Source organism: Poromitra crassiceps, assembly GCF_964638095.1.
Source record: "Poromitra crassiceps genome assembly, contig: HAP1_SCAFFOLD_253, whole genome shotgun sequence".
Taxonomy (NCBI): Eukaryota; Metazoa; Chordata; class Actinopteri; order Beryciformes; family Melamphaidae; genus Poromitra; species Poromitra crassiceps.
Genome location: NW_028152144.1, coordinates 167,918 through 189,199, shown reverse-complemented (window position 1 = coordinate 189,199; position 21,282 = coordinate 167,918). Strand labels below are relative to the sequence as shown.

At 45.1% G+C, this 21,282-nt stretch overlaps 2 protein-coding genes across 2 annotated transcripts in view; both read left to right on the top strand.

Moving 5' to 3' along the window:
* Positions 1-2,145: 2,145 nt before the first annotated feature.
* LOC310770870 (uncharacterized protein) lies at positions 2,146-17,487 on the top strand. Its single transcript, XM_083663574.1, has 5 exons — positions 2,146-2,178; positions 3,301-3,430; positions 3,954-4,069; positions 15,307-15,410; positions 17,370-17,487. Exons 1-5 carry the CDS (start codon positions 2,153-2,155, stop codon positions 17,378-17,380), a joined length of 387 nt encoding a protein of 128 aa, XP_083519700.1. The 5' UTR covers positions 2,146-2,152; the 3' UTR covers positions 17,381-17,487.
* The window catches only part of LOC310770875 (uncharacterized protein), a gene marked incomplete at its 5' end in the record, with an annotated part of 34,269 nt that continues 30,374 nt past the window's right edge, over positions 17,388-21,282 (top strand). Inside the window, 2 exons of the mRNA XM_083663579.1 lie at positions 17,388-17,441; positions 17,626-17,860. Coding sequence (XP_083519705.1) covers positions 17,388-17,441; positions 17,626-17,860 — 289 coding nt within the window. The remainder of the gene's footprint in view (positions 17,442-17,625; positions 17,861-21,282) is intronic.

Genomic DNA, 21,282 nt, shown 5'->3' with positions numbered 1-21,282 from the left:
CACCGACATCCGACCGCTTCAGCTCATTCAGAACGCTGCAGCCCGTCTGGTATTCAACCAACCCAAATTCTCTCACGTCACTCCCCTCTTCCAGGAGCTCCACTGGCTTCCCATCTCGGCCCGCATCAAATTCAAGACACTGGTACTGGCCTACAGGGCAGTACACCAGTCAGCTCCCCTGTACCTGCAATCCATGGTCAGGTTCCAAACCTCTCAGCGCTCCCTTCGCTCCTCCACCAGTGCAGGTCGCCTCGCCCCTCCTTCTCTACGGGGACTCAAAAGTCGCTCATCCCGATCTCGACTCTTCTCGTCCCTGGCACCTCAATGGTGGAACGAGCTTCCACCTTCGGTCAGGACTGCTGAATCACTGCCGATCTTTCGGAAAAGACTAAAGACTCACCTTTTCAGGCTCCATCTGGGCCCTTCTTGATCTAACTTCGTTCTCTCTTTCCTTAAAAAAAAAAAAAAAAAAAAAAAAAAAAAAAACTAACCAACCTTGTACCACTAACCTAAACTTGTACCACTGTTCCTTCAGAAGTTGTAGTTGTCATAGACTGTGCTCCATAGTTGATTGCTCTATTGCTGACAGAAAATGTGTTATTGTAAGTCGCTTTGGATAAAAGCATCTGCCAAATGACGTAATGTAATGTAACGTAATCTAATGTAGTACCGCATGCTGTATCTCAGCATAGCATTAGCTTAGCATGCCTCTGTGTAGCCCTGGTAGGCTGGTGGAACCTAGTGCAGCATTAGTATGGAGGCAGAGGTTGCTCAGGGAGTTCTGGTGGGGGTTCCAGTCAGTGAGAAGGATGGAAGTTTAAATCCCCCCAGGTCAAATAGTCAAAAAGCACCTTGAGGAGATTTTGAGAAAATACAAACTTCTCTGCCCTCTGGAAATGTTACGTGCAGTGCACCGTGAACTGCCCGGAGACATTCTATGTTCTACTAAGACTAGTATTTTTGCATATTCTATAAAGATTTCACTTACAGTGAAAGTGTTTAAAGTGCAAAATCTAGGGATTAGATTGGACCTTTCTTTATGTACCGTTCTGTAGCTTTTCTTTCAGCAATCACCTATCAGTTCAATCTTGTAACTAGATTGGACTGGTAAGTGTTTGCAAGTTTCACAATGTTTTTACTGAAAGGCTAGGAAATGTAGTTCTCTAGTGGATCTTGACGTGCTGTGTGAAGAATCTCTTTACAATCTCTTTGCACGACTCACTCACTTGCACAAAATGTCAGTTAATGAGAGAGGATTGTAAGTGGAAAATTACTTTTAATGATTATTCTGATCAATGTTGAGATCACGATTATTTAACACGATCACTCTTTGACTTTGGGAACATCGTGCATATATGATAATGATAAGACTGTATCTCTTTGAACTGTCATCTTCTACCAAGGAAGGTTTCAACATTAACGCACAAACAGGCCGGCTCTCTGTTCTTGACTCGAGTTGGAACTACATGCACCGCAGCGTGTTTGGGCTCTGGAGGAGGGGCAGATCTTCCATTTCGGAAGCCAAAATCTTGATCACAATTAATATTCGATTTAATTGTGCACCCCTACACTGTGCTATAGCTACAGCGCCGTGGTCCTCGAGGTGAATTCAGGTCAGTCACTCAAGTTCAAGAGAGAGACGCTGTACTCCTCTGAACCTGTCTACTCAGACTTCATCATTCAAGCACTTTCTGCAGATGATGAGATGTTTGATCAAACTTAGACAGTTAAGGAAGCACAAGTTCTATTCTTGTGAAAATGTGATAGGCACTGCTGTGGGAGGACACACAATCTCTACCTGAATGTTTGATTGCATATTTCTGATTTGTCTTGACTTGTGATGATGTTTCCTGAGTATTTTCTTCCTGAAACTCTCGAGGGAAAGACACTCGATCCAATTGACTTGAAAATAAAGACACATTAAATCATTATGTGTATATGAATTAATTCAATCAACTTTTTCCAACTGCTGTAATGGATATTCCTCTTTTGTGATATGACAGCAAGTGATAATCAATAACTGCCCTGAGCTGTATTATATTATGCTTCTCTGTAATGCTCTCTCTCTCTCTCTCTCTCTCTCTCTCTCTCTCTCTCTCTCCCAGGCTCACTGAAGAAACTGACTGCTCTGAAAGTGGATGAGAATCAGCTGATGTACTTGCCAGACTCCGTGGGAGGGTGAGTGTCACATCAATAGCTTAAAACTCTGCAGAGTTTTCATCTGGCATCCACGCATGACTGGAAAAAAAACAACCTGTCAGAGTAGATCAGATATTCTCATTAAGAATGTGCTCCGATGCTTTCTGTGCCGTCGGTGAGCGTCTGTCGTTTTTGTGCTGTGTCCCGCACAGTCGGCTCTAGTTGGCCTTGTCGGCTGCTTTTGCGGCCGATTTGACGTGTTGAATCGCCGTCGGTGAGAGAAATCACTCTGATTGGCTGGTGCGCTCGTTAAGCGAATCTGATCATTCCAATACAGAAGTAATTGTTTCCACGACGACGGGACCCTCGAGAAAGCCCCTTGAGCCTGTCGCTGCATGATATCACCCATTTAGTGCTGTGGTTTCTACTTATTTTTCTGCCTCTGCCTCCTCCTTTCTTCTTGCACAAGCAAAAGACCAGGCAAGGGCCGACAACGTTTACATGCACGCAATATTCCGGTTTTTGCCCATATTCGGAAAATGACAATATTCCAACTAAATGAATAATCCACTAATATTCCTGTTTACATGCATGAGAGAGAGATGCACGTAGGCAGAGTTTTTCTGTTGAGAATAAACAGAGGATCACTTAGTCCATTTCAGGAGCTTGCTGCTGGAAAGTTTGGCGTTGCGATATTTGCACATCCAAGTCTTTCATAAATAGTAGGCTAGTAGCCTACGTTATTACCTCGCAGGCTCGCAAGCATTGTGGACTTCCGTGGTCACTATTCTCTCTCTTAGCACAGGAGGCAATTTAGAACGATTTCACAATGTCATGCTTCTCGGTCATCGGAAAAATACTTAAAATACTTGATTAGCCGGGGATCCAAAGATTTCACTGGATAATATAGCAGCATGTTCTAGAACGTTGGCCATACCGCATAGCATAGCTGCTCGTAAAGCCTTAAGTTGGACATTACAGTTCATTTTTACCATGTGGATGTTCCAGATCTTTGACATGAAGTGGTAGCTTACTTTTCTAACATTCATTTAGATATGAACTTAGTCAAGAGTTGCAAACTCCTTTCACAAAGTAAAAACAATTTACAATGCATGAATAAAAGTCCTCTTGTCTGCCCCTTTCTGCTCCTCTCTGCACCAGACTGATGGCCTTGAATGAGCTGGACTGTAGTTTCAATGAAATCCAGGCCTTGCCTTCCACCATCGGCCAGTGTACCAACATCCGCACCTTTGCTGCAGATCACAACTTCCTTACACAGCTCCCCCCAGAGGTGAGTGTAGATGTGTGTCCGTGTGTGTGTGTGTGTGTGTGTGTGTGTGCGTGTGTGTGTGTGTGTGTGTGCATGCGTGCGTGCGTGTGTGTGTGCGTGCATGCGCGCACACATGAGTAAAGTAGAGCTGCACCGATTAATCTATTAGTTGTCAACTATTACATTAATCTGCAACTATTTTGATAATCGGTTTGAGTCATTTTTATAAGAAAACAAAGTCAAATCCTCTGATTCCAGCTTCTCAAATGTGAATATTTTTTGGTTTGAACTGAATATCTTTGAGTTGTGGACAAAACAAGACATTTGAGGATGTCATCTTGGGCTTTAGGGGAACACTGATCGAAACCATGTCCTGACATTTTATAGACCAAACATCTACGTAATTGATTAATTAAGAAAATAATAGACAAATTAATCAACAATGAAAATAAGGGTTAGTTGCAGCCATATAGAGTAAAGCGGTGTGGCATGTCTGTCAGCCCAGGCGTGACGGCTCTGACTCCCTGCTTTCCTCCCCTCACAGATGGGCAACTGGAAGAGTGCGACTGTGCTGTTCCTGCATTCCAACAAGCTGGAGTCTTTGCCTGAGGAGCTGGGTGACATGCAGAAGCTCAATGTCATCAATCTCAGCAACAACAAGTGAGTCCTCTCACCATGCGCTCGGACCACCATCTTCTTGCATGTTTTTAGTGGGGGTCCATATTGGTCTTATATGGAGGAAACCCCAAGGGAGCACCAGGGAGAACATGCAAAGTCCACACAGAAAGGCCCTTTTCACAAGATAGCCCACCTGGACACGGGGCACAGAAGGCATGGGGAGGCGTGCCAACAGCATCCCAAAGCGGGAATTGAACCCAGGACCTTCTTGCTGTGAGGCAAGATCTCTACCACTGTGCCACCATGCCCCGGTAGTGAAACTTAGTTAGCTTTGTGAGACAGCCTCTAGTTTCCCGGCTGTGCGGTGTCCTTCAGACCAAGCACAGTGCTTAAACGGCAAACTCCATACCACCGGCACGTGCCATGCAACAAACAAACATGCATTCAAACACCAAGCAGCCACCAGAGCCACAGACAGGTTACTCAGAGCTGATAGCTTGTGTTGTGAAAAATGTCAAGAAAGAAGAAACTACAGTACACATTCTTCACAAGTGTTCAAGTGAATTCAACTTTCTCTTTTATATGAAGTAGCAGCAGTGATGGAGAGACAGCTCACCTGACGGGCTAGCTTGTTTTGACAGCAGTGTAGATAGGTAGAAGCCTGCTAACTACAACGCGACCACCCCACCTGAATAAATTTGGCCTTTTGTGGCAAATATAATATTCATGCACTACCTTGACGGCTAGGTCGTACTGAGAAGCAGTTAAATGAAACATCCTGACCATCGGCACAGCTGAGGAAGCTCGTATGATCTTCACGGTGGAAGAAAGTGACACCGGTTGTTCTCTCGACCTTATTTAATATTAACTGGTTGGGAAAAATGTCCCTAAACACAGACATTCAAAGATGTCTCCACTCATCCCAGCCTACCCCAACCTAACCCACACTAAACCGCCCCTACCGCCTACAGCCACCATAGATATAATGTTGAACATTCAAACACACACAGGCCGCTATCCTAATATGCTTTTTATGGTCATCATCTGATTTGCGTCCTTTGATGTATTTTATGAACTTGAATGAATCTGATGAACAGTAGTTTCTCCTGCCAAGTGCACACAAAAAAAAGGAAAAGTTTGATTCCAGCCCTTCAAAGCTTCCCAGTGTTCTCTACGACTTTAGTTTGAAAGGCCTCAGGAATAAGCGTCTGGGCTCGGAGAACAGTTGCATCATCGGGGTTGATGGCATTAAGCTCCAAAGCAATTTGGTTTGAGTTTATTACCTGTTTCTTTTTAGCCGCGCGACAGCAGTAGGGTCTCTATGGATCTTATTGTGGGTCGCTCGCCTGTAAGTCTCGCCCTGCAGTTGCCTCCTTCATGTCTAAGTCTTCCATTCTTTCCCCCAGCTTCCCCTGGCCTACATCACATCCTTTATACTAGGGATGTTCATCAATTATCGAAAATCGATAATTGATCGTTAACACATTCAGTGCCAGCGACGCCATATGGCGTCATTAGAAATTTACCGTAGAGTGCCAGCGACGCCAAATGGCGTCAATAACTCGAATTTTTTTTTTTGACGGGGGGGTGTCGATCTATGCCTCTTACATCGCCTCTTACAATATCAGAGGTATTGAATGTGTCTAACCTATTTTACAGAACCCTTAGGTGGCGACAGCGCTCTCCAGATGAGAGAACGTGGAGTGAAACACACAGAAGAAGTCCCCATGTCGTTGGGGAAAAGCAGGAAATCGCATCGCATCCGTCCGTATGCAGCTGCTTCATTGAAGCAACGTTTAGCTGTGCCCCTGCAGCAGCCAATCTGCTATCACAATTGAGCACCTCGGTGTCCGCTGCAACAGCCTCCGTGTCGGCTGCAACACCCATTTGCATGATCAGCCGTGGATTTGTTATTATTCTCAACTTGAAGCATGGGAGCTGGTACACGCGGCTGTAAAAAAGCAGGATCTAGCGGACTTTTTCAGTGCTGAGCACAGGCAGAGAAAACAGCAGAGCAGAGAGACACTCCTCCCACAACGGGGGGGGGGGGGGAGGAGGAGGGGGGGAGGTGGGCACGCAGAGCCAAGTACACAACACAGACCCAGACAGCAGGACAGGGTTGGCAAACGCAAGCCAGAATATCCGATGCCCACCAGCAGCAAAAGATCAGCAAGAAGCTGCAACCAGCAGCGCATGCAGGCGCCAGCGCTGCTGGTTTCAGCTAAAAATATTATTCTTCCAAACAAAATTCCCTTGCCTTCACTGTTTTATTGAAGGAAATTATTTTTGAGGTGTGACTACATCAGAAAATTAGCTTCAGAGTCAGTGATGTGCTTGAAATGTTTAATTTCACAAAAGGCTCATTATCTCAGCTCGTAGAAAAAAAGCTCTGTTTTTCGTTCAATCAAGCTATCTTCTCCGGCTCATAACTAAAGAACGGAAAATGGGATCAATAAACTTTTTTTTGCAGGTGATAGAAGAGAGTCTCATCGTTATTTGTGCGTGTTCAGTGTTTACATAGTAATTATTAAAGAAATTATATGACTGTTTTAAAATGCATTGCGGCCTATGTGGCACAGCAAGCAACCTTTTGCCCAAGGGCCGTGGCACTTAAAGTGTTAAGGATTGGAATCGATCCTGTGGCATTTGGATCGATTTTTTAATTATTAAAAAAAAAAAAAAAAAAATTGACTAGGTTTGGGTGGAATTCGTTCCTCCTCGCCCCACTCCATTGCACAGCCGACTAAAGCTTCTGGCATACTCTTCGCGCCCAGCCAAGTGCATAGGGCGCGCGGCGATTATGATGTCATCGCACGGGGCGTGTTGGGGGGCGAGGCCTGAGCGCAGCGCGGCGCGTCCATGGAGATTTTTCTATCAGCGCGTCGGGTTTTGCTGCCTGTGCCTGTGAGATCTCCGTGGTAGGCTATCAGTGGATATCTGCTGTGATTGAGTCCTCACCATCGTAAAGTCCCATTTGAAGCATGATGTTCGATTATAACGAACTAGTTAGCCTTCCCAAATGTTGAGGGTCGTTTTTTAGAATTTAATACATAGAATTGGGAACGTTACATTCAATTTCATTCAGACTGCCTGGAGGAGCGAGCTGAGCACTGAGTATGTTCTGTTTTGGCCCGCGCAGAGTGCGTGCGCCCTCCTCGGAGCCCCGCCTCCAGCGCGTGCGCGAAGAGTATGCCAGAAGCTTAACGTGAGGTGGAGCTTCATATAGTCTCTAGTTTTCTGGCTGGGCACGGGCCTTTGTGCCAACAAAACTGTTTTAAACATGGGAAATTCACACTGGCATGTGCCGGGGACAGCAGTGTTGGAGACACATTGAAATAAAGAGTTCATTGAGGAGAACACGTTGTCTTTCGTATTTTCTGCCATAGACATTCATTTTGTAAAAAAAAAAAAAAAAAAAATATTGAACATTTTCTAAGTATTAACTCATTCTCTGCCAAAGACGTACCCGGACGTACTTTTAACAATGGCGTTCTGTGCCAAAGACGTACTCGGACGTACTTTCATGTTTTGGCTGTTTACATTACCGGTACATCAGACACTTTCCCAGCCTGTGACATTGTTTCAGGTCAAATTGATAAAAGGAACCCGCTAGTTTAGTATTTATGGGTGGAGCCTGTGGTCGAAACAGAGTCCGATCCAGAGTTCTCGGCTGGCGACGATGGCGAGGAAGACGCCAGCGTTTTTGTTATTGCTCCACGACGGAGCGCCATGGCGACGAAGGCTCCCCTTCACAGCGTTCTGTGACACAGATGAATCGGAGGAGGAGAAATGGGTGCCACTTGGAGAGAGCAATGACGATGGTAAAAAGTAGCCTATTTTTTGTATCGCGTTTGAGATGAAATGATCACACACACAACATTCGAGTATAATTGTCACGCATTGTTTATAACTTATGCCGCCGGCATGACTCGCTTCACGTTTCCTCTTGCCAGATCTCCCTCTCAAGGGGAGCTCTCTGTCACACTCAAGGGAGGGGGAACCACATGGATACGTCAAACGCGTCAAACCGCGTCACACACCCGTCCCCAGCAACCAAGGCGAAACATGTGTCACATAAACATTTCAAAGTTTACAGCACTAACGTAGCTATTGTGTGATCTTCTGTGCTAACGTTAGTTATGAGAGGTAACGTGACAGCAGGTAACGTTACAGCACTCGTTATTCCTGTGTGTGTGTGTGTGTGTGTGTGTGTGTGTGTGAGTGAGAGTGTGAGAGAGAGAGAGAGAGAGTGTGTGAGTGTGACCACATAAGGGTTCTTTCCATTTGTTTATGCTTTTATCAAGCTAAGACCGACACAGCTCCCTCAAATACATTCTCTTATTTTTTATTTTTTATTTATTTATTTGGGAAAACAAATACTGTATATGTCTGATGTGTCACTGAGGCAAAAAATAAAAGGCTCAAAAGAGAGTTCTGCTTGAAACGGTGCCCTTCACTAAAAACCTCTTTTTCTCCCATTTATGTCCCAAGGAGGGCATTTTTCGTGAAAACAAGCGAACTTCCACTGCTTGTAACTAAACAAGGAAACATGGTCGAGTTTCAGTTTTTTACAAGGGTTAAGAAGAGAGTCTCTGCTTTATTGTGAGATATGTTGTGTAATTTTATTCCTAGCACAGAATATTCTGTGGGTCCTGGAAGATCAGGAAATATGCTCAAAATCCTGGCACTGGGAGCACACAGACCGAAATGACCCTGGCAGAGAATGAGTTAATATGATCGATAATCGATAATTGATCGTTAATTTTCACCAATTATCGATTTTGGAAAATTTTCAAAATGAACATCCCTACTTTATACCCATTTAGGACTCGGGATTGCGTGAATAACGTGAGCATATCGCTCTCAGATGCGGCACGTGCGCTTTGGTGGGGTTTCACCATAACACACATTTATGTTCGCAATGTTGATGTACTCAGGCATGTGATTTGTCTTGTTGTTGTTGTTGTTGTTGTTGCTGCTGCTGCTTTTGGAGGATTTCCAGGTTTTGTTTTTATAGTACACAACTCCCAGTGTAGGTGTGTGTGTGTGTGTGTGTGTGTGTGTGTGTGTGTGTGTGTGTGTGTGTGTGTGTGTGTGTGTGTGTGTGTGTGTGTGTGTAAATTGGTAGTAACCTTTGTTGTTGAAATGCTACTGTCACATGGTTCCTTGTAAAACAAATCAGAGAAGGGAGAAGCCAGCACTCCAAATGTCTTTTCATATGATTTAATTATCCTCAAACCTGGGCAGCAGACAACAAACGTTTCAGTCAAAGACCTTCCTCAGCGTTGTGCTGTGTCAGGCAAAAAAATACGGCTAAATACAATCAAGCCGGAAGTACAATCAATTAGAAAATAAAACATTTTACAACACAATAAGCCTTACCAGTAGAAGCAAGGATCTGATAATCAAGAATTAGAAAAACATTTAGAATAATAACTTTACAATAATCACAATTACAAGTGTTGTATAAACAATTATACAATTAAAGCGGAAGTACTTCACAATAAGGCTCTGTATAAAGAACCTCACAATACCACAACGTAGAATGGGCTCAAGTGCGAACCAGGGCTGGACGCCCCATTTACTGTAAGAGGAGGTTAGTTAACCTTACTTGTAGTAAACAAATAAAAGGTCCTATTGTTCTCAGTACAACTGATAGGATCATAAATACATTAGGAATATATCAAGAATAGAAAATAGAAAATATAATTTTAAAAAGGTTTTAAAGAAAACGGCTAAGAAGTAGCTCCTCATTGAGGCCTTTAGGGTGTTCTGTTTGTAGGGCATGAATCCAAAATGCCTCCCTTTGCAATAAAGCTCTGTCTCGCCCCCCCTCTTTAAGGGGCCAACAGCCTCGATCCCCTGGAATCTGAGAGAACACACATCATGCCCAAATGAATTAAAGTGTCTGACTACAGACGACTTCTCTTCTTTATTTCTAATGTTACTTTTATGTTCAGAAATGCGAACCTTTAGTTCCCTCATGGTTTTGCCTACATAACAGAGGCCACAGGGACATTTCAAAAGGTAAACAACAAACTTAGTCTTGCAGGAAATCCTACTTTTGATAAGGAACTTCTTACCTGAGTGTGGGTGTAAGGACCCACCTCTGATCATAGCATTGCAGTGAATACAGTTTGAACAAGGAAAATTCCCATTAGGTAAAATAGATAAAAAATGTAGAGGGTGTGTGTAACAGTCAGTTCTGACTAATACATCTCTCAGATTTCTTGCTCGTTTATGAGCAAACATGAGATTTAATAAATACGTGGCCCACTTGGGGGTCACTATGTAATATGTGCCAGTGTTTTAAAACACAGGATTTTATGTCCTGGGACACAGGAGAAAAGGTAGTGGCACAAACCATATTAACATTCTGGACAGAGGAAACTTTGGGCGCCAATAAGTCATCTCTCTTCAATATTCTGACCTTCTGGAGGCTATTGTCTAGAACCTTATTGTTGTAACCCTTCGCCCTGAAACGAGCACACAGTTCAGCAGCTTGTTCTTCAAAATCAGTATCTCTGTTACAAATTCTTCTGATCCTCAAAAGCTGGCTGTAAGGTAAACCCCTTTTAAGACTGGGAGGATGGTAACTGGAGAAGTCTAAAAAGCTGTTTCTGTCTGTCTTTTTCCTGTAGACCTTGGTCGTGAGGAAATCTGATTTTTTCACACGGACATCCAAAAAGGAGACTGAATCAAGGCTATATTCAATTGAAAATTTTATAGAAGGCAATCTGGAATCTATATATACCTTAAATTCCTCCAGTTGGACGAGAGACCCAGTGAAAATAAGAAATACATCATCAATAAAACGGAACCAACACTCAAAAAAGGCACCAAAAGGGTTATTATTAGGGCTGTGGCGATTCACTTATCTCCCGATTCGATACTATCACGATTCTTGGGTGCCGATTCGATTTATATTGCGATTCTTAAGTATTGCGATTCTACGATTATTGCGATTCGATATTACGATTTATTGCGATTTTTGTTTATTTTTTTCTTTTCTTTTTTCAGTTTGTTTGCTTTTTTACACTAGATTAGAACATGGGAAAAGTTGAATCATACACTAGAGACTGTATATTATATATCATGAGTAGGGCTGGGCGATATAGTTAAAAACAGGGGCGGACTGGGATCATAATTCAGGCCGGGCATTAGATACCAAGCAGGCCAGGCCGATATGGGCCAACGCGTGTGAAATTTGGGCCGTTTGAAGCCAGATTTGGGCCGTTTGAAGTCCAATTTTACAATGAGATACACCCACTTTAACCCTGAAGTGTAATTATTACTTCAGACTAACTAATAAAGTAATAAAACCACTAGTAAACCAGTAGGCGGCGCCTGGCCTGCTGTTCAGTGAGTGGCCTGACTGCAAGCACCCAAAAAAAAAAAAAAAAAACTTTTTTTTTTTTTTTTTTTTTTAAATTTGCGATTATCGATTCTGGAATAAAAGATCGATCCAAAAAATCGTGACATTAAAAATCGCGATACTTAGGTGAATCGATTTTTTCCCCCCCACCCCTAGTTATTATGGTGTACAAAGTCATCTTCAAACTTACCCATGAAAAGATTTGCATAGTTGGGTGAGCATGGACTCCCCATGCTGACACCCTGACATTGTAAATAATAAGCTTTTTCAAATTTAAAGTAATTCCTGTTGAGGATTAATTTATACAGGTCCACTAGAAAACCAGTAGGGGGTGTAGGGTTCTGTCTTGTGCTTAAATAATGTGTGAGAGCTTCCAAACCCTCCATATGGGGCACGTGACGTTAGTATAAAGACTGTTCAGTGTTCACATCCATTGTGCATAAAAAGCTACCTTCCTCAATGTGCTGTATAGAACTTAGCTTGTTGAGAAAATCGGTGGTGTCTTTAAGATAAGACGGAAGTAGGGACACTAGTGATTTAATGTGTTGATCTAAGTACTTAGAAATGGGTTCTGTAAGGGACTGAGTACCCGCCACAATGGGCCTACCAGGTACTGGTTCCACACAACTCTTGTGTATTTTAGGAAGAGTATAGAACACTGGACGTATAGGATGCTTCTGAAGCATAAATTTATATTCATCCTGGCTAATAAAATAGTTATTATAAACAATAGTAGTATAAATATATAGTATAAACAATTATACAATCAAAGCAGAAGTACTTCACAATAAGGCTCTGTATAAAGAACCTCACAATACCACAACGTAGAATGGGCTCAATTATTATTATTATTTTTTAAATGTTTTTTTATCCCATTTTTATCCCCCGTTTAGTGCTCATTTGAATTACTCAATCCTGGTTGCTACTCCATCCTCTGCCGATCTGGGGAGAGCCGAGACTGATTCCATGCATCCTCCGAGACATGGGCAGTCAAGTCAGCCGCTTCTTTTCACCTGCCCGAGGAAGCTTCACCGGTAGGACATAGCACGTGGGAGGTTCACGCTATTCCAACCAGTTCCCCTCCCTCTGAACAGGCGCCCTTAACGATCAGAGGAGGAACCATATAAGCAACCAGGATGTTGCATGTTTTTGTGAAGGGGGTTCCTATATGAAGGAGACCCCCGGGAGGCACGGGGAGAACATGCAAACTCCACACAGAAAGGCCATTTTGCCGACCCCCACCCGGGTGGTGGGCACTCGAGGACATGCGGACGGGCACGCATTCCTTCAGTGTTCACATCGGCCCAGGTGGGAATCGAACCCACGACCTTCGAGCTGTGAGGCGATAGTGCTTACCACTGCACTACCGTACCTCCTGGGCTCAATTATTATTAAAATTATATTTTCTATTTTCTATTCTTGATATATTCCTAATGTATTTATGATCCTATCAGTTGTACTGAGAACAATAGGACCTTTTATTTGTTTACTACAAGTAAGGTTAACTAACCTCCTCTTACAGTAAATGGGGCTTCCAGCCCTGGTTCGCACTTGAGCCCATTCTACGTTGTGGTATTGTGAGGTTCTTTATACAGAGCCTTATTGTGAAGTACTTCCGCTTTGATTGTATAATTGTTTATACAACACTTGTACTTGTGATTATTGTAAAGTTATTATTCTAAATGCTTTTCTAATTCTTGATTATCAGATCCTTGCTTCTACTGGTAAGGCCTATTGACGACAGTTGACGGCCGGAGAGAAGGCAACCGGTACGGGATGGGATTAGCACCCCATCTTGGCTCTCTCGTGAGGGAGAAATCCACAAACGCTACGGATTAGCCTCCTGAAAATCTGCGCAAAGATCGGCGCGGCCTGGGGTCCTTCAGGCTAGAGCGAGGTGCTCGACGCAGGTAAATGACGTGCAGCGCACAGGCCCTCTTGAGGCGTCCTTGAGGCATCCTCTCAGCCTCTGGATTGCCTTTGCCACGGGAGGGTCTGGTGAGACGAAGGAGGAGCACGGCCGGGAGTAACCCACAGAGCCTAGATCCTCCATGCACCGAAGGGCCAATACTGCGGCGTAGCACTAGCTCTATTGCAGCGGATTGGGCGTTCTCGCTTACCCCTCCCGCGGGCAACGTTGCAGACAGAGTAGTAAGGCTGATCCGTGAGCGGCTTCTGGGACGCGAGTCGGGGTCTTAACACATTGACTGCCAGCCGTTTTTTTTTTGCTGTAGGTAGCTTCTGCCAGGCCGTTTTTTGAGGATTCTGGCTCATTTTAAAAGAGCCGAGGATTCTTTTCTGCTTGGAGTTTGTGAACACAAAGTTCAGAAAAGTACTAATAGAATGTGTGCTTTCTCTGTCTAAAAGAGTTAGTTTGTAGAGTTAGTAGTTATGTAGATATTAGCCGTTGAGTACAGCATGGTTTCAGGGTCTGAGGCAGAAAGCTGAGATAATCGCAGTTTTGTGAAATTCAATCAAACAGGCAGAACAGTCACTTTAACCATTTATTTTTGGCATCAGTGAGAGATCAGACATCCAAACAATATAGTTCCGAACGCCCTCTCCTTCAACTCCTCCCTCCGTGGGCGTGTCTAGTGGCTTTCAGCCTGCGTTTGTCACAAGCGAGTGGTCTGCTGCTGCTGCTGCTGCAGCGAGTTCGAGCAGCCTCCCTCCCTGGCAGCGAGTTTGAGCAGCCTCCCTCCCTGGCAGCGAGTGTGGATAGGTCTCACTCGTCTCTTGGGTTTGAGAGCCCCGATGAAGCCCCGTGCGACTCTAGGCTTATGCAAATTTGCAATCCCCCGTGTGCTGCTGCTGGCGCGGCCCGAGAGCGGCGAGTCTGGTGACTGATGACTGTAAAATCGGCAAGCCATTTCCTTGAGAATGGAGGAAGCAGCCGCGGGAGGCGGCTGCTTTTGGTTGACTTTCTCTCTGTCGGGAGGGCACCGTCGCCACCTAGCTGGTCGGTAAAATAGATTATACACATTCAATACTTCCAATATCTCCATAGGAGACGCGGGGGGCATTGATCCACGTAGCACCGTCAAAAAAAAAAAATCGTATTAATACGTCAATGGCAGTGAACCGCTGGATTTTTTTTGACGTATATATACGTCAGTGGCAGTCAACGTGTTAATTGGCCTCGGCTGGGTCTACTGGGCGAGGGTGTATGATGTTGACAGACCCGAAACACCTTACGACCCCAGATAACATCACTGATGACGCGTCCCAGTGCATGCGGCAGTAGTGTATTTGAGAATATAGAATAATTGTGTTGTAAAATGTTTTATTTTCTAATTGATTGTACTTCCGGCTTGATTGTATTTAGCTGTCTTTTTTTGCCTGACACAGCACAACGCTGAGGAAGGTCTTTGACTGAAACGTCCGTTGTCTGCTGCCCAGGTTTGAGGATATTAAATCATATGAAAAGACATTTGGAGTGCTGGCTTCTCCCTTCTATGAACACATGGTACCAGGTATTTCCTCCTTGGTAAGAATTATGGAAATCTGAGAAATCGGGGTCCATTGCCAAACCCCATTCCAAAGTAGAATTTAGCATCTGAAAGTTGAGGACAGTAATTTTATAGTAGGACCCTCACCTCATATATACAATCTTTCTCATATTGTTGCAGCTCCATGTTTAGAATATAGAAATATTGTCTGTGTGTGTGTGTGTGTGTGTGTGTGTGTGTGTGTGTGTGTGTGTGTGTGTGTGTGTGTGGTGTGTGTGTGTGTGTGTGTGTGTGTGTGTGTGTGTGTGTGTGTGTGTGGTGTGTGTGTGTGTGTGTGTGTGTGTGTGTGTGTGTGTGTGGTGTGTGTGTGTGTGTGTGTGTGTGTGTGTGTGTCTGTGTGTGTGTGTGTGTGTGTGTGTGTGTGCGTGCGTGTGTGCGTGTGCGTGTGGTTTCAGCAGTGCCAAAGCGAGGCAGGCAGGAGGAGGGGGGACCAGAGAGTTCACACACAACTCCGTCTCCCAAGAAACTAGGATTAAGACAAACACTGATAACACTCCAGGTATGTACACACTGAAATACAGCAAGACAACACTATCGGATCCCATCAACCAACCAATATCAATAATAAGTGACTGTAGTGGCTTTTAAACATGAAGTCTGGATCATGTCCAGAACAGGATATTTTCCGGTTTTACCTTTTTAAACATGAGGGGTCTTTGTTTAGAAACAACTGGATATGAACCGTTTTTTCTGCCAGTGGGGGGGGGGGGGGGGGTAGCATGTATCGATAACAAGAAATGTGATAGGAAACAGCTTTAGCGAATTTGTAACCAAACTCCATTCAAAAACATGCCGTTTTAACAGAGGGTCCATTCCTGGCATTGTGCCAAAAATGAGGCAGTCAAAATAGTGGTCACACCGTCGTCAATCACTGTGGGTGATTTATTTTACAAGTGGCATTCAAGTCATATCTGACTAGTTTTCAATGTATTTCTCCCCACAAAAGTTAGGCTAGGCCTATGTCTCAAAATAGGCTATCGGTCAGTCAGCTCCTATCCTCTCCGCAGTGTGGACGCACAGTCACACAAGACTGCCTGCCTCAAATGGCTGACTCACACAATATAATTGGCTGCATCCAACTCGAGAAAACTTATCAGAAGAGACTAACGTTAGCGACAAATCTGGAGGCTTCAAAAACATGCCGTTTTAACGGAGTCCATTCCGACCACGAGGGGTGGCAATGTGCCAAAAATGAGCGCTTCCGCCTTTGTTAGGCTACATAAAGCCGCCCAGTCAAAATAGTGGTCGGACCGTCGTCAATCACTGTGGGTGATTTATTTTACAAGTGGCATTCAAGTCATATCTGCCTAGTTTTCAATGTATTTCTCCCCACAAAAGTTAGGCTTTTTCTGACATGGGAGCAAGCAAGCAGCGCAGCAGTAAGCGTCCCTCCTGATGCACCGGACCTGCCTGCCTGCATAGCTGAAGCGCGTTGGGATCTCTACCAAACAATTCAAGACGTTTTTGCAGCACTTGAGGAAACCGTGAGTTTGCTCGTTTAATTTGTTGATATAAGCGATTGCCCGAACGATTCATTAATTAATAAACTACGTGAACCCGCCCACATAACAGCTAGCCTACATGATCAGGATCATGAGCTGCCAGAGTTAAACAGCAGCTGCTTTTGCGCTAATCCGGATCCTACACCGGGGACCGAGATGAATAAGATACGGACTCGCGGGAGTGCGCGTAGGCCGGCTAATTGTTGTTTAACATGCAGGCCAACCGGCTAGGAGCAGGTTATAATACGGATTCCACTGCATGTTAAGAAGTGGCTTAAGCTATGTTCAGACTACGAGGCCAAATCTAATTTGTGAACTTTAGTGACCTATTAATGACTTTATCCAGATTGGTTTTATGAGTCTGGACGCTCCAAGTCTGATTTGTGTCACTTGTCCCAAACCACATATGGAGGTAGTTTCCAATTTGCTTTCGACTGATGTGTCTTCAGTGCGGACGCGCGGATCCACCAAATCTGATTTGAATGTCACTCGCAACTCGTCATCAAATGCTTCTGCACAGGAAAACCACGTCACCAACGTACGTATTTACTGACGCTCACGTCGTTACCATAGCAACCCATGCAGATAGGTTGTTTAGGTCTGGACACACAGATCCGACTTGAAAATCAGATTTGTGGCAGTGCGGACACACTCCCAAATCAGATTTTGGAAACCAATCAAGATAATGATGATTAATGACTTTATCAGCAAATCCGATTTGCCTGTAATGTGAACATGGCCTTACAGTATCGTATTAGATGTTTGTAACCGAGTCGTACATCTAACTACTGTAATAAGGCATACGGGTTCCGCTCCACACATCTATTAACATTAAGTAATCATGTTCAAATCATGAACTAGCAATATTAGTATGACTCGGATATAAAATGTTAATGTAATCTTCATTGAAGTACTGCACCACTTAGGCTGTATAATACTGTGTGTGTGTGTTTCAGGTGGAGGGTGATGAGGGGATGGAAGGAGAGGTAGAGGAGAGAGAAAGACAAGACTCACCTGACGACAGCCAGGTCAGTTATCAGTTGATACAACTCTGATGCGATTCTTTCATCAGATAGCGAACGTTTGGTGGCATTGCTGAGGTGGGGACTTGCAGCTTGTAAAAAGTAAGGATTCATTAGTATGGATTTTTGAAGACGAGCAACAAATACGAGTAAATGTTTGCGTAGAATGACTGAATATTCTTGTGTGCAGGCACTCTCAGAGGAGGGTTTTCCAGTCCTGGCTGTGGAAGACGAGGGGGGCGGGGAAGGAGACGTGTCCCAGTCCATCCCCTCAGAGCCCATGACCCCTCAGGCCGGCCATCAGGAAGAGCGGGACGTCATCGTGATCGACACGGACAGCGAGAGCCGTGACAGCAAAGACCAGGAGGAGAAAGACGAGGAGGAAGAGGAGGTGCTCCTCTGTTCTGCTAACTTGCCAAATGCAGGTTCCCACGGGTCTTTGAAATCCTTGAAAGTTCGTGAATTTGAGGGGGGGGGGAAGCAAGGCCTTGAAAGTTTTTGAAAATAGGCATAAATAGGCATGAGTCCATTGAAGGTGCTTGAATTTACATAGTTTGGGCAAGAATAGAAATTTGAGTTTTTTTATATATATTTTTTTTTTACTTAACGTGTAACACAGCACAATGTAGAAGGAATCTCTTGCGCTACAGCCCCTCCACACAGGGAGGTCGGTGCTCTCAGACGAGGACAGAATACTGGAAAGGTAGAGATGACTGGAGCACACGAAATCACTGGCAAACAAATTTAATAAGGTACAAAAACTAACGTTTCGACGCGAGCAGCGTCTTCTTCTTCAGAGTCCAACAGTGAAGACAGATAATACAACAGTTAAAAAAGCCTCCACTCCAGAGAGGATGATTTCTCATTGGTTACAAGGGAGTAGGAGGTGCGAATCAATAAGCCAATCACATGATGACAGCACTCATAGAAAACATAGAAGCGGTGGTGATGCTGTATTAGAGCAGCACTCCGTCCACAATAATATATGACAAGCAAGAATATTGAGAAATAATGTAATCAAACACCAACACATTCAACATCATACTCAATTCTTCATTTAGTCCCTGCACATGTTGGCACAGCACAGCACAGCTTTTTTTCTTCACGTACACTCCATGTTTACGTGTCGCTCCCTGGCTTGTCCCCCTTGTGGTTCTACCCACACACGCACATACATACACACGCGCACGCACACACACACACACACACACACACACACACACACACACACACACACACCAGTGTGCTTGACCTGGTCTTCACCAGATCCTGCTCCACCTCTAATCTCATTGTGACTCCTCTTCCTGTATCCGACCACCACTTTATCACCTTCTCCCTTCCCATCCCCCTCCCCTCCTCCCACCCATCTCCCCCTCACTCTACCACCACCCGACGCAACTTAAAAACTCTCTCACCCGACTCCCTCTCTTCTACCGTCCTCTCCTTACTTCCCCCTGCCGAGCAATTTGCTCTCCTGTCCACCGACGAGGCTTCCACCACTCTTCTCTCCTCTCTCTCCTCCGCTCTTGATTCTCTTTGCCCACTCACCACTAAGCCTGCCCAATCTTCTCCCCCTTCTCCTTGGCTGACTGAATCTCTGCGAACTTATCGAACTGAGCTTCGGGCAGCTGAGAGAAAATGGAGAAAATCACATCTCCCTGAAGATCTCTCTTCCTACCACCTTATCCACTCAAACTTCACTGATACTGTCTCTAAAGCAAAAACCTCCTTCTTCATCTCTGAAATCCAGTCCTCTGCATCCAATCCCAGTAAACTGTTCTCCACCTTCTCCACGCTCCTCAACCCTCCCTCCCCTCCCCCTCCCTCCTCCCTCTCTGCTGATGATTTTGTAACCTTCTTTACTAAAAAGGTGGATGACATGAGCTCCTCCTTCCATCCTCCAGGCACCCTCACTAACACTCCCGACTCCAATCCTGCTCCTCGGCCCCCTGTCCCTGGATTTCCTTCCTTCTCTCCTCTCTCTCCTGATGAAGTGCTTAAACTCATCAGCTCGAACCGAGCCACTTACTGCCCCCTCGATCCTATCCCTTCCTCTCTCCTCCAAACCATCTCACCTAACATATCTCCCTTCCTCACCACCTTCATTAACTCCTCTCTGTCCTCTGGTCTTGTTCCGCCTGCTCTAAAGACTGCAAGAGTCAAGCCTCTGCTTAAGAAACCCTCCCTTGACCCTACTGCTATTCACAACTACAGACCTGTCTCTCTTCTCTCATTCCTTTCCAAAACCCTCGAACGAGCAGTGTCCGAACAACTTTCTCTCTATCTCTCCCAAAATGACCTCCTGGACCCTCTGCAGTCCGGTTTCAAGGCCTCTCACTCCACTGAGACAGCTCTTCTTGCTGTCACAGAGGCCCTTCACACTGCTAAGGCCTCATCCCTCTCTTCTGTTCTTGTCCTCCTTGACCTGTCTGCTGCTTTCGATACAGTCAACCACCAAATCCGTCTTTCCACTCTGTCTGACCTCGGCATTTCAGGTTCTGCACTCCCCTGGTTTGCTTCCTACCTCTCGAACCGCTCATACCAGGTCTCATGGAGAGGGTCCCTCTCCAGATCCTGTCCTCTTACCACCGGTGTCCCCCAGGGCTCAGTCCTGGGCCCCTTACTTTTCCTTCTCTATATCAGATCTCTTGCCTATGTGATCTCTTCTCATGGCTTTTCTTATCACTGCTGTGCTGATGACACCCAGCTTTTCCTTTCCTTCCCCCCCCTCCGACACTCAAATCGAAGCTCGCATCTCTGCATGCCTCAAAGACATTGGCGACTGGATGTCTGCCCACCACCTCAAGCTCAACCTTGGTAAGACAGAGCTACTCTTCCTCCCAGGAAAAGACTGCCCTCTCACAGATCTCTCCATCTCCATTGACAACACCACTGTACTTCCCTCCCAAACAGCTAAGAACCTTGGGGTGGTCCTTGACAACCAGCTGTCTTGCTCTGCCAACATAGCTGCTACAGCACGCTCCTGTAGGTTCTCCCTCTACAACATCCGCAAAATCCGTCCCTTTCTCACAAGAGAAGTGACTCAACTACTGGTCCAGTCTCTTGTCTCCTCCCGCCTGGACTACTGCAACGTGCTCCTGGCCGGCCTACCTGCCACCGACATCCGACCGCTTCAGCTCATTCAGAACGCTGCAGCCCGTCTGGTATTCAACCAACCCAAATTCTCTCACGTCACTCCCCTCTTCCAGGAGCTCCACTGGCTTCCCATCTCGGCCCGCATCAAATTCAAGACACTGGTACTGGCCTACAGGGCAGTACACCAGTCAGCTCCCCTGTACCTGCAATCCATGGTCAGGTTCCAAACCTCTCAGCGCTCCCTTCGCTCCTCCACCAGTGCAGGTCGCCTCGCCCCTCCTTCTCTACGGGGACTCAAAAGTCGCTCATCCCGATCTCGACTCTTCTCGTCCCTGGCACCTCAATGGTGGAACGAGCTTCCACCTTCGGTCAGGACTGCTGAATCACTGCCGATCTTTCGGAAAAGACTAAAGACTCACCTTTTCAGGCTCCATCTGGGCCCTTCTTGATCTAACTTCGTTCTCTCTTTCCTTAAAAAAAAAAAAAAAAAAAAAAAAAAAAACTAACCAACCTTGTACCACTAACCTAAACTTGTACCACTGTTCCTTCAGAAGTTGTAGTTGTCATAGACTGTGCTCCATAGTTGATTGCTCTATTGCTGACAGAAAATGTGTTATTGTAAGTCGCTTTGGATAAAAGCATCTGCCAAATGACGTAATGTAATGTAACGTAATGTAATGTAGTACCGCATGCTGTATCTCAGCATAGCATTAGCTTAGCATGCCTCTGTGTAGCCCTGGTAGGCTGGTGG

What these genes read in the sequence shown, in the direction of transcription:
- LOC310770870 (XM_083663574.1), top strand. Translation starts at nt 2,153, where the DNA reads ATGTACTTGCCAGACTCCGTGGGAGG. An exon ending in TTGCCAGACTCCGTGGGAGG is followed by an intron (nt 2,179 to 3,300) that starts GTGAGTGTCACA and finishes TCTCTGCACCAG; the next exon opens with ACTGATGGCCTTGAATGAGC. An exon ending in TTACACAGCTCCCCCCAGAG is followed by an intron (nt 3,431 to 3,953) that starts GTGAGTGTAGAT and finishes CTCCCCTCACAG; the next exon opens with ATGGGCAACTGGAAGAGTGC.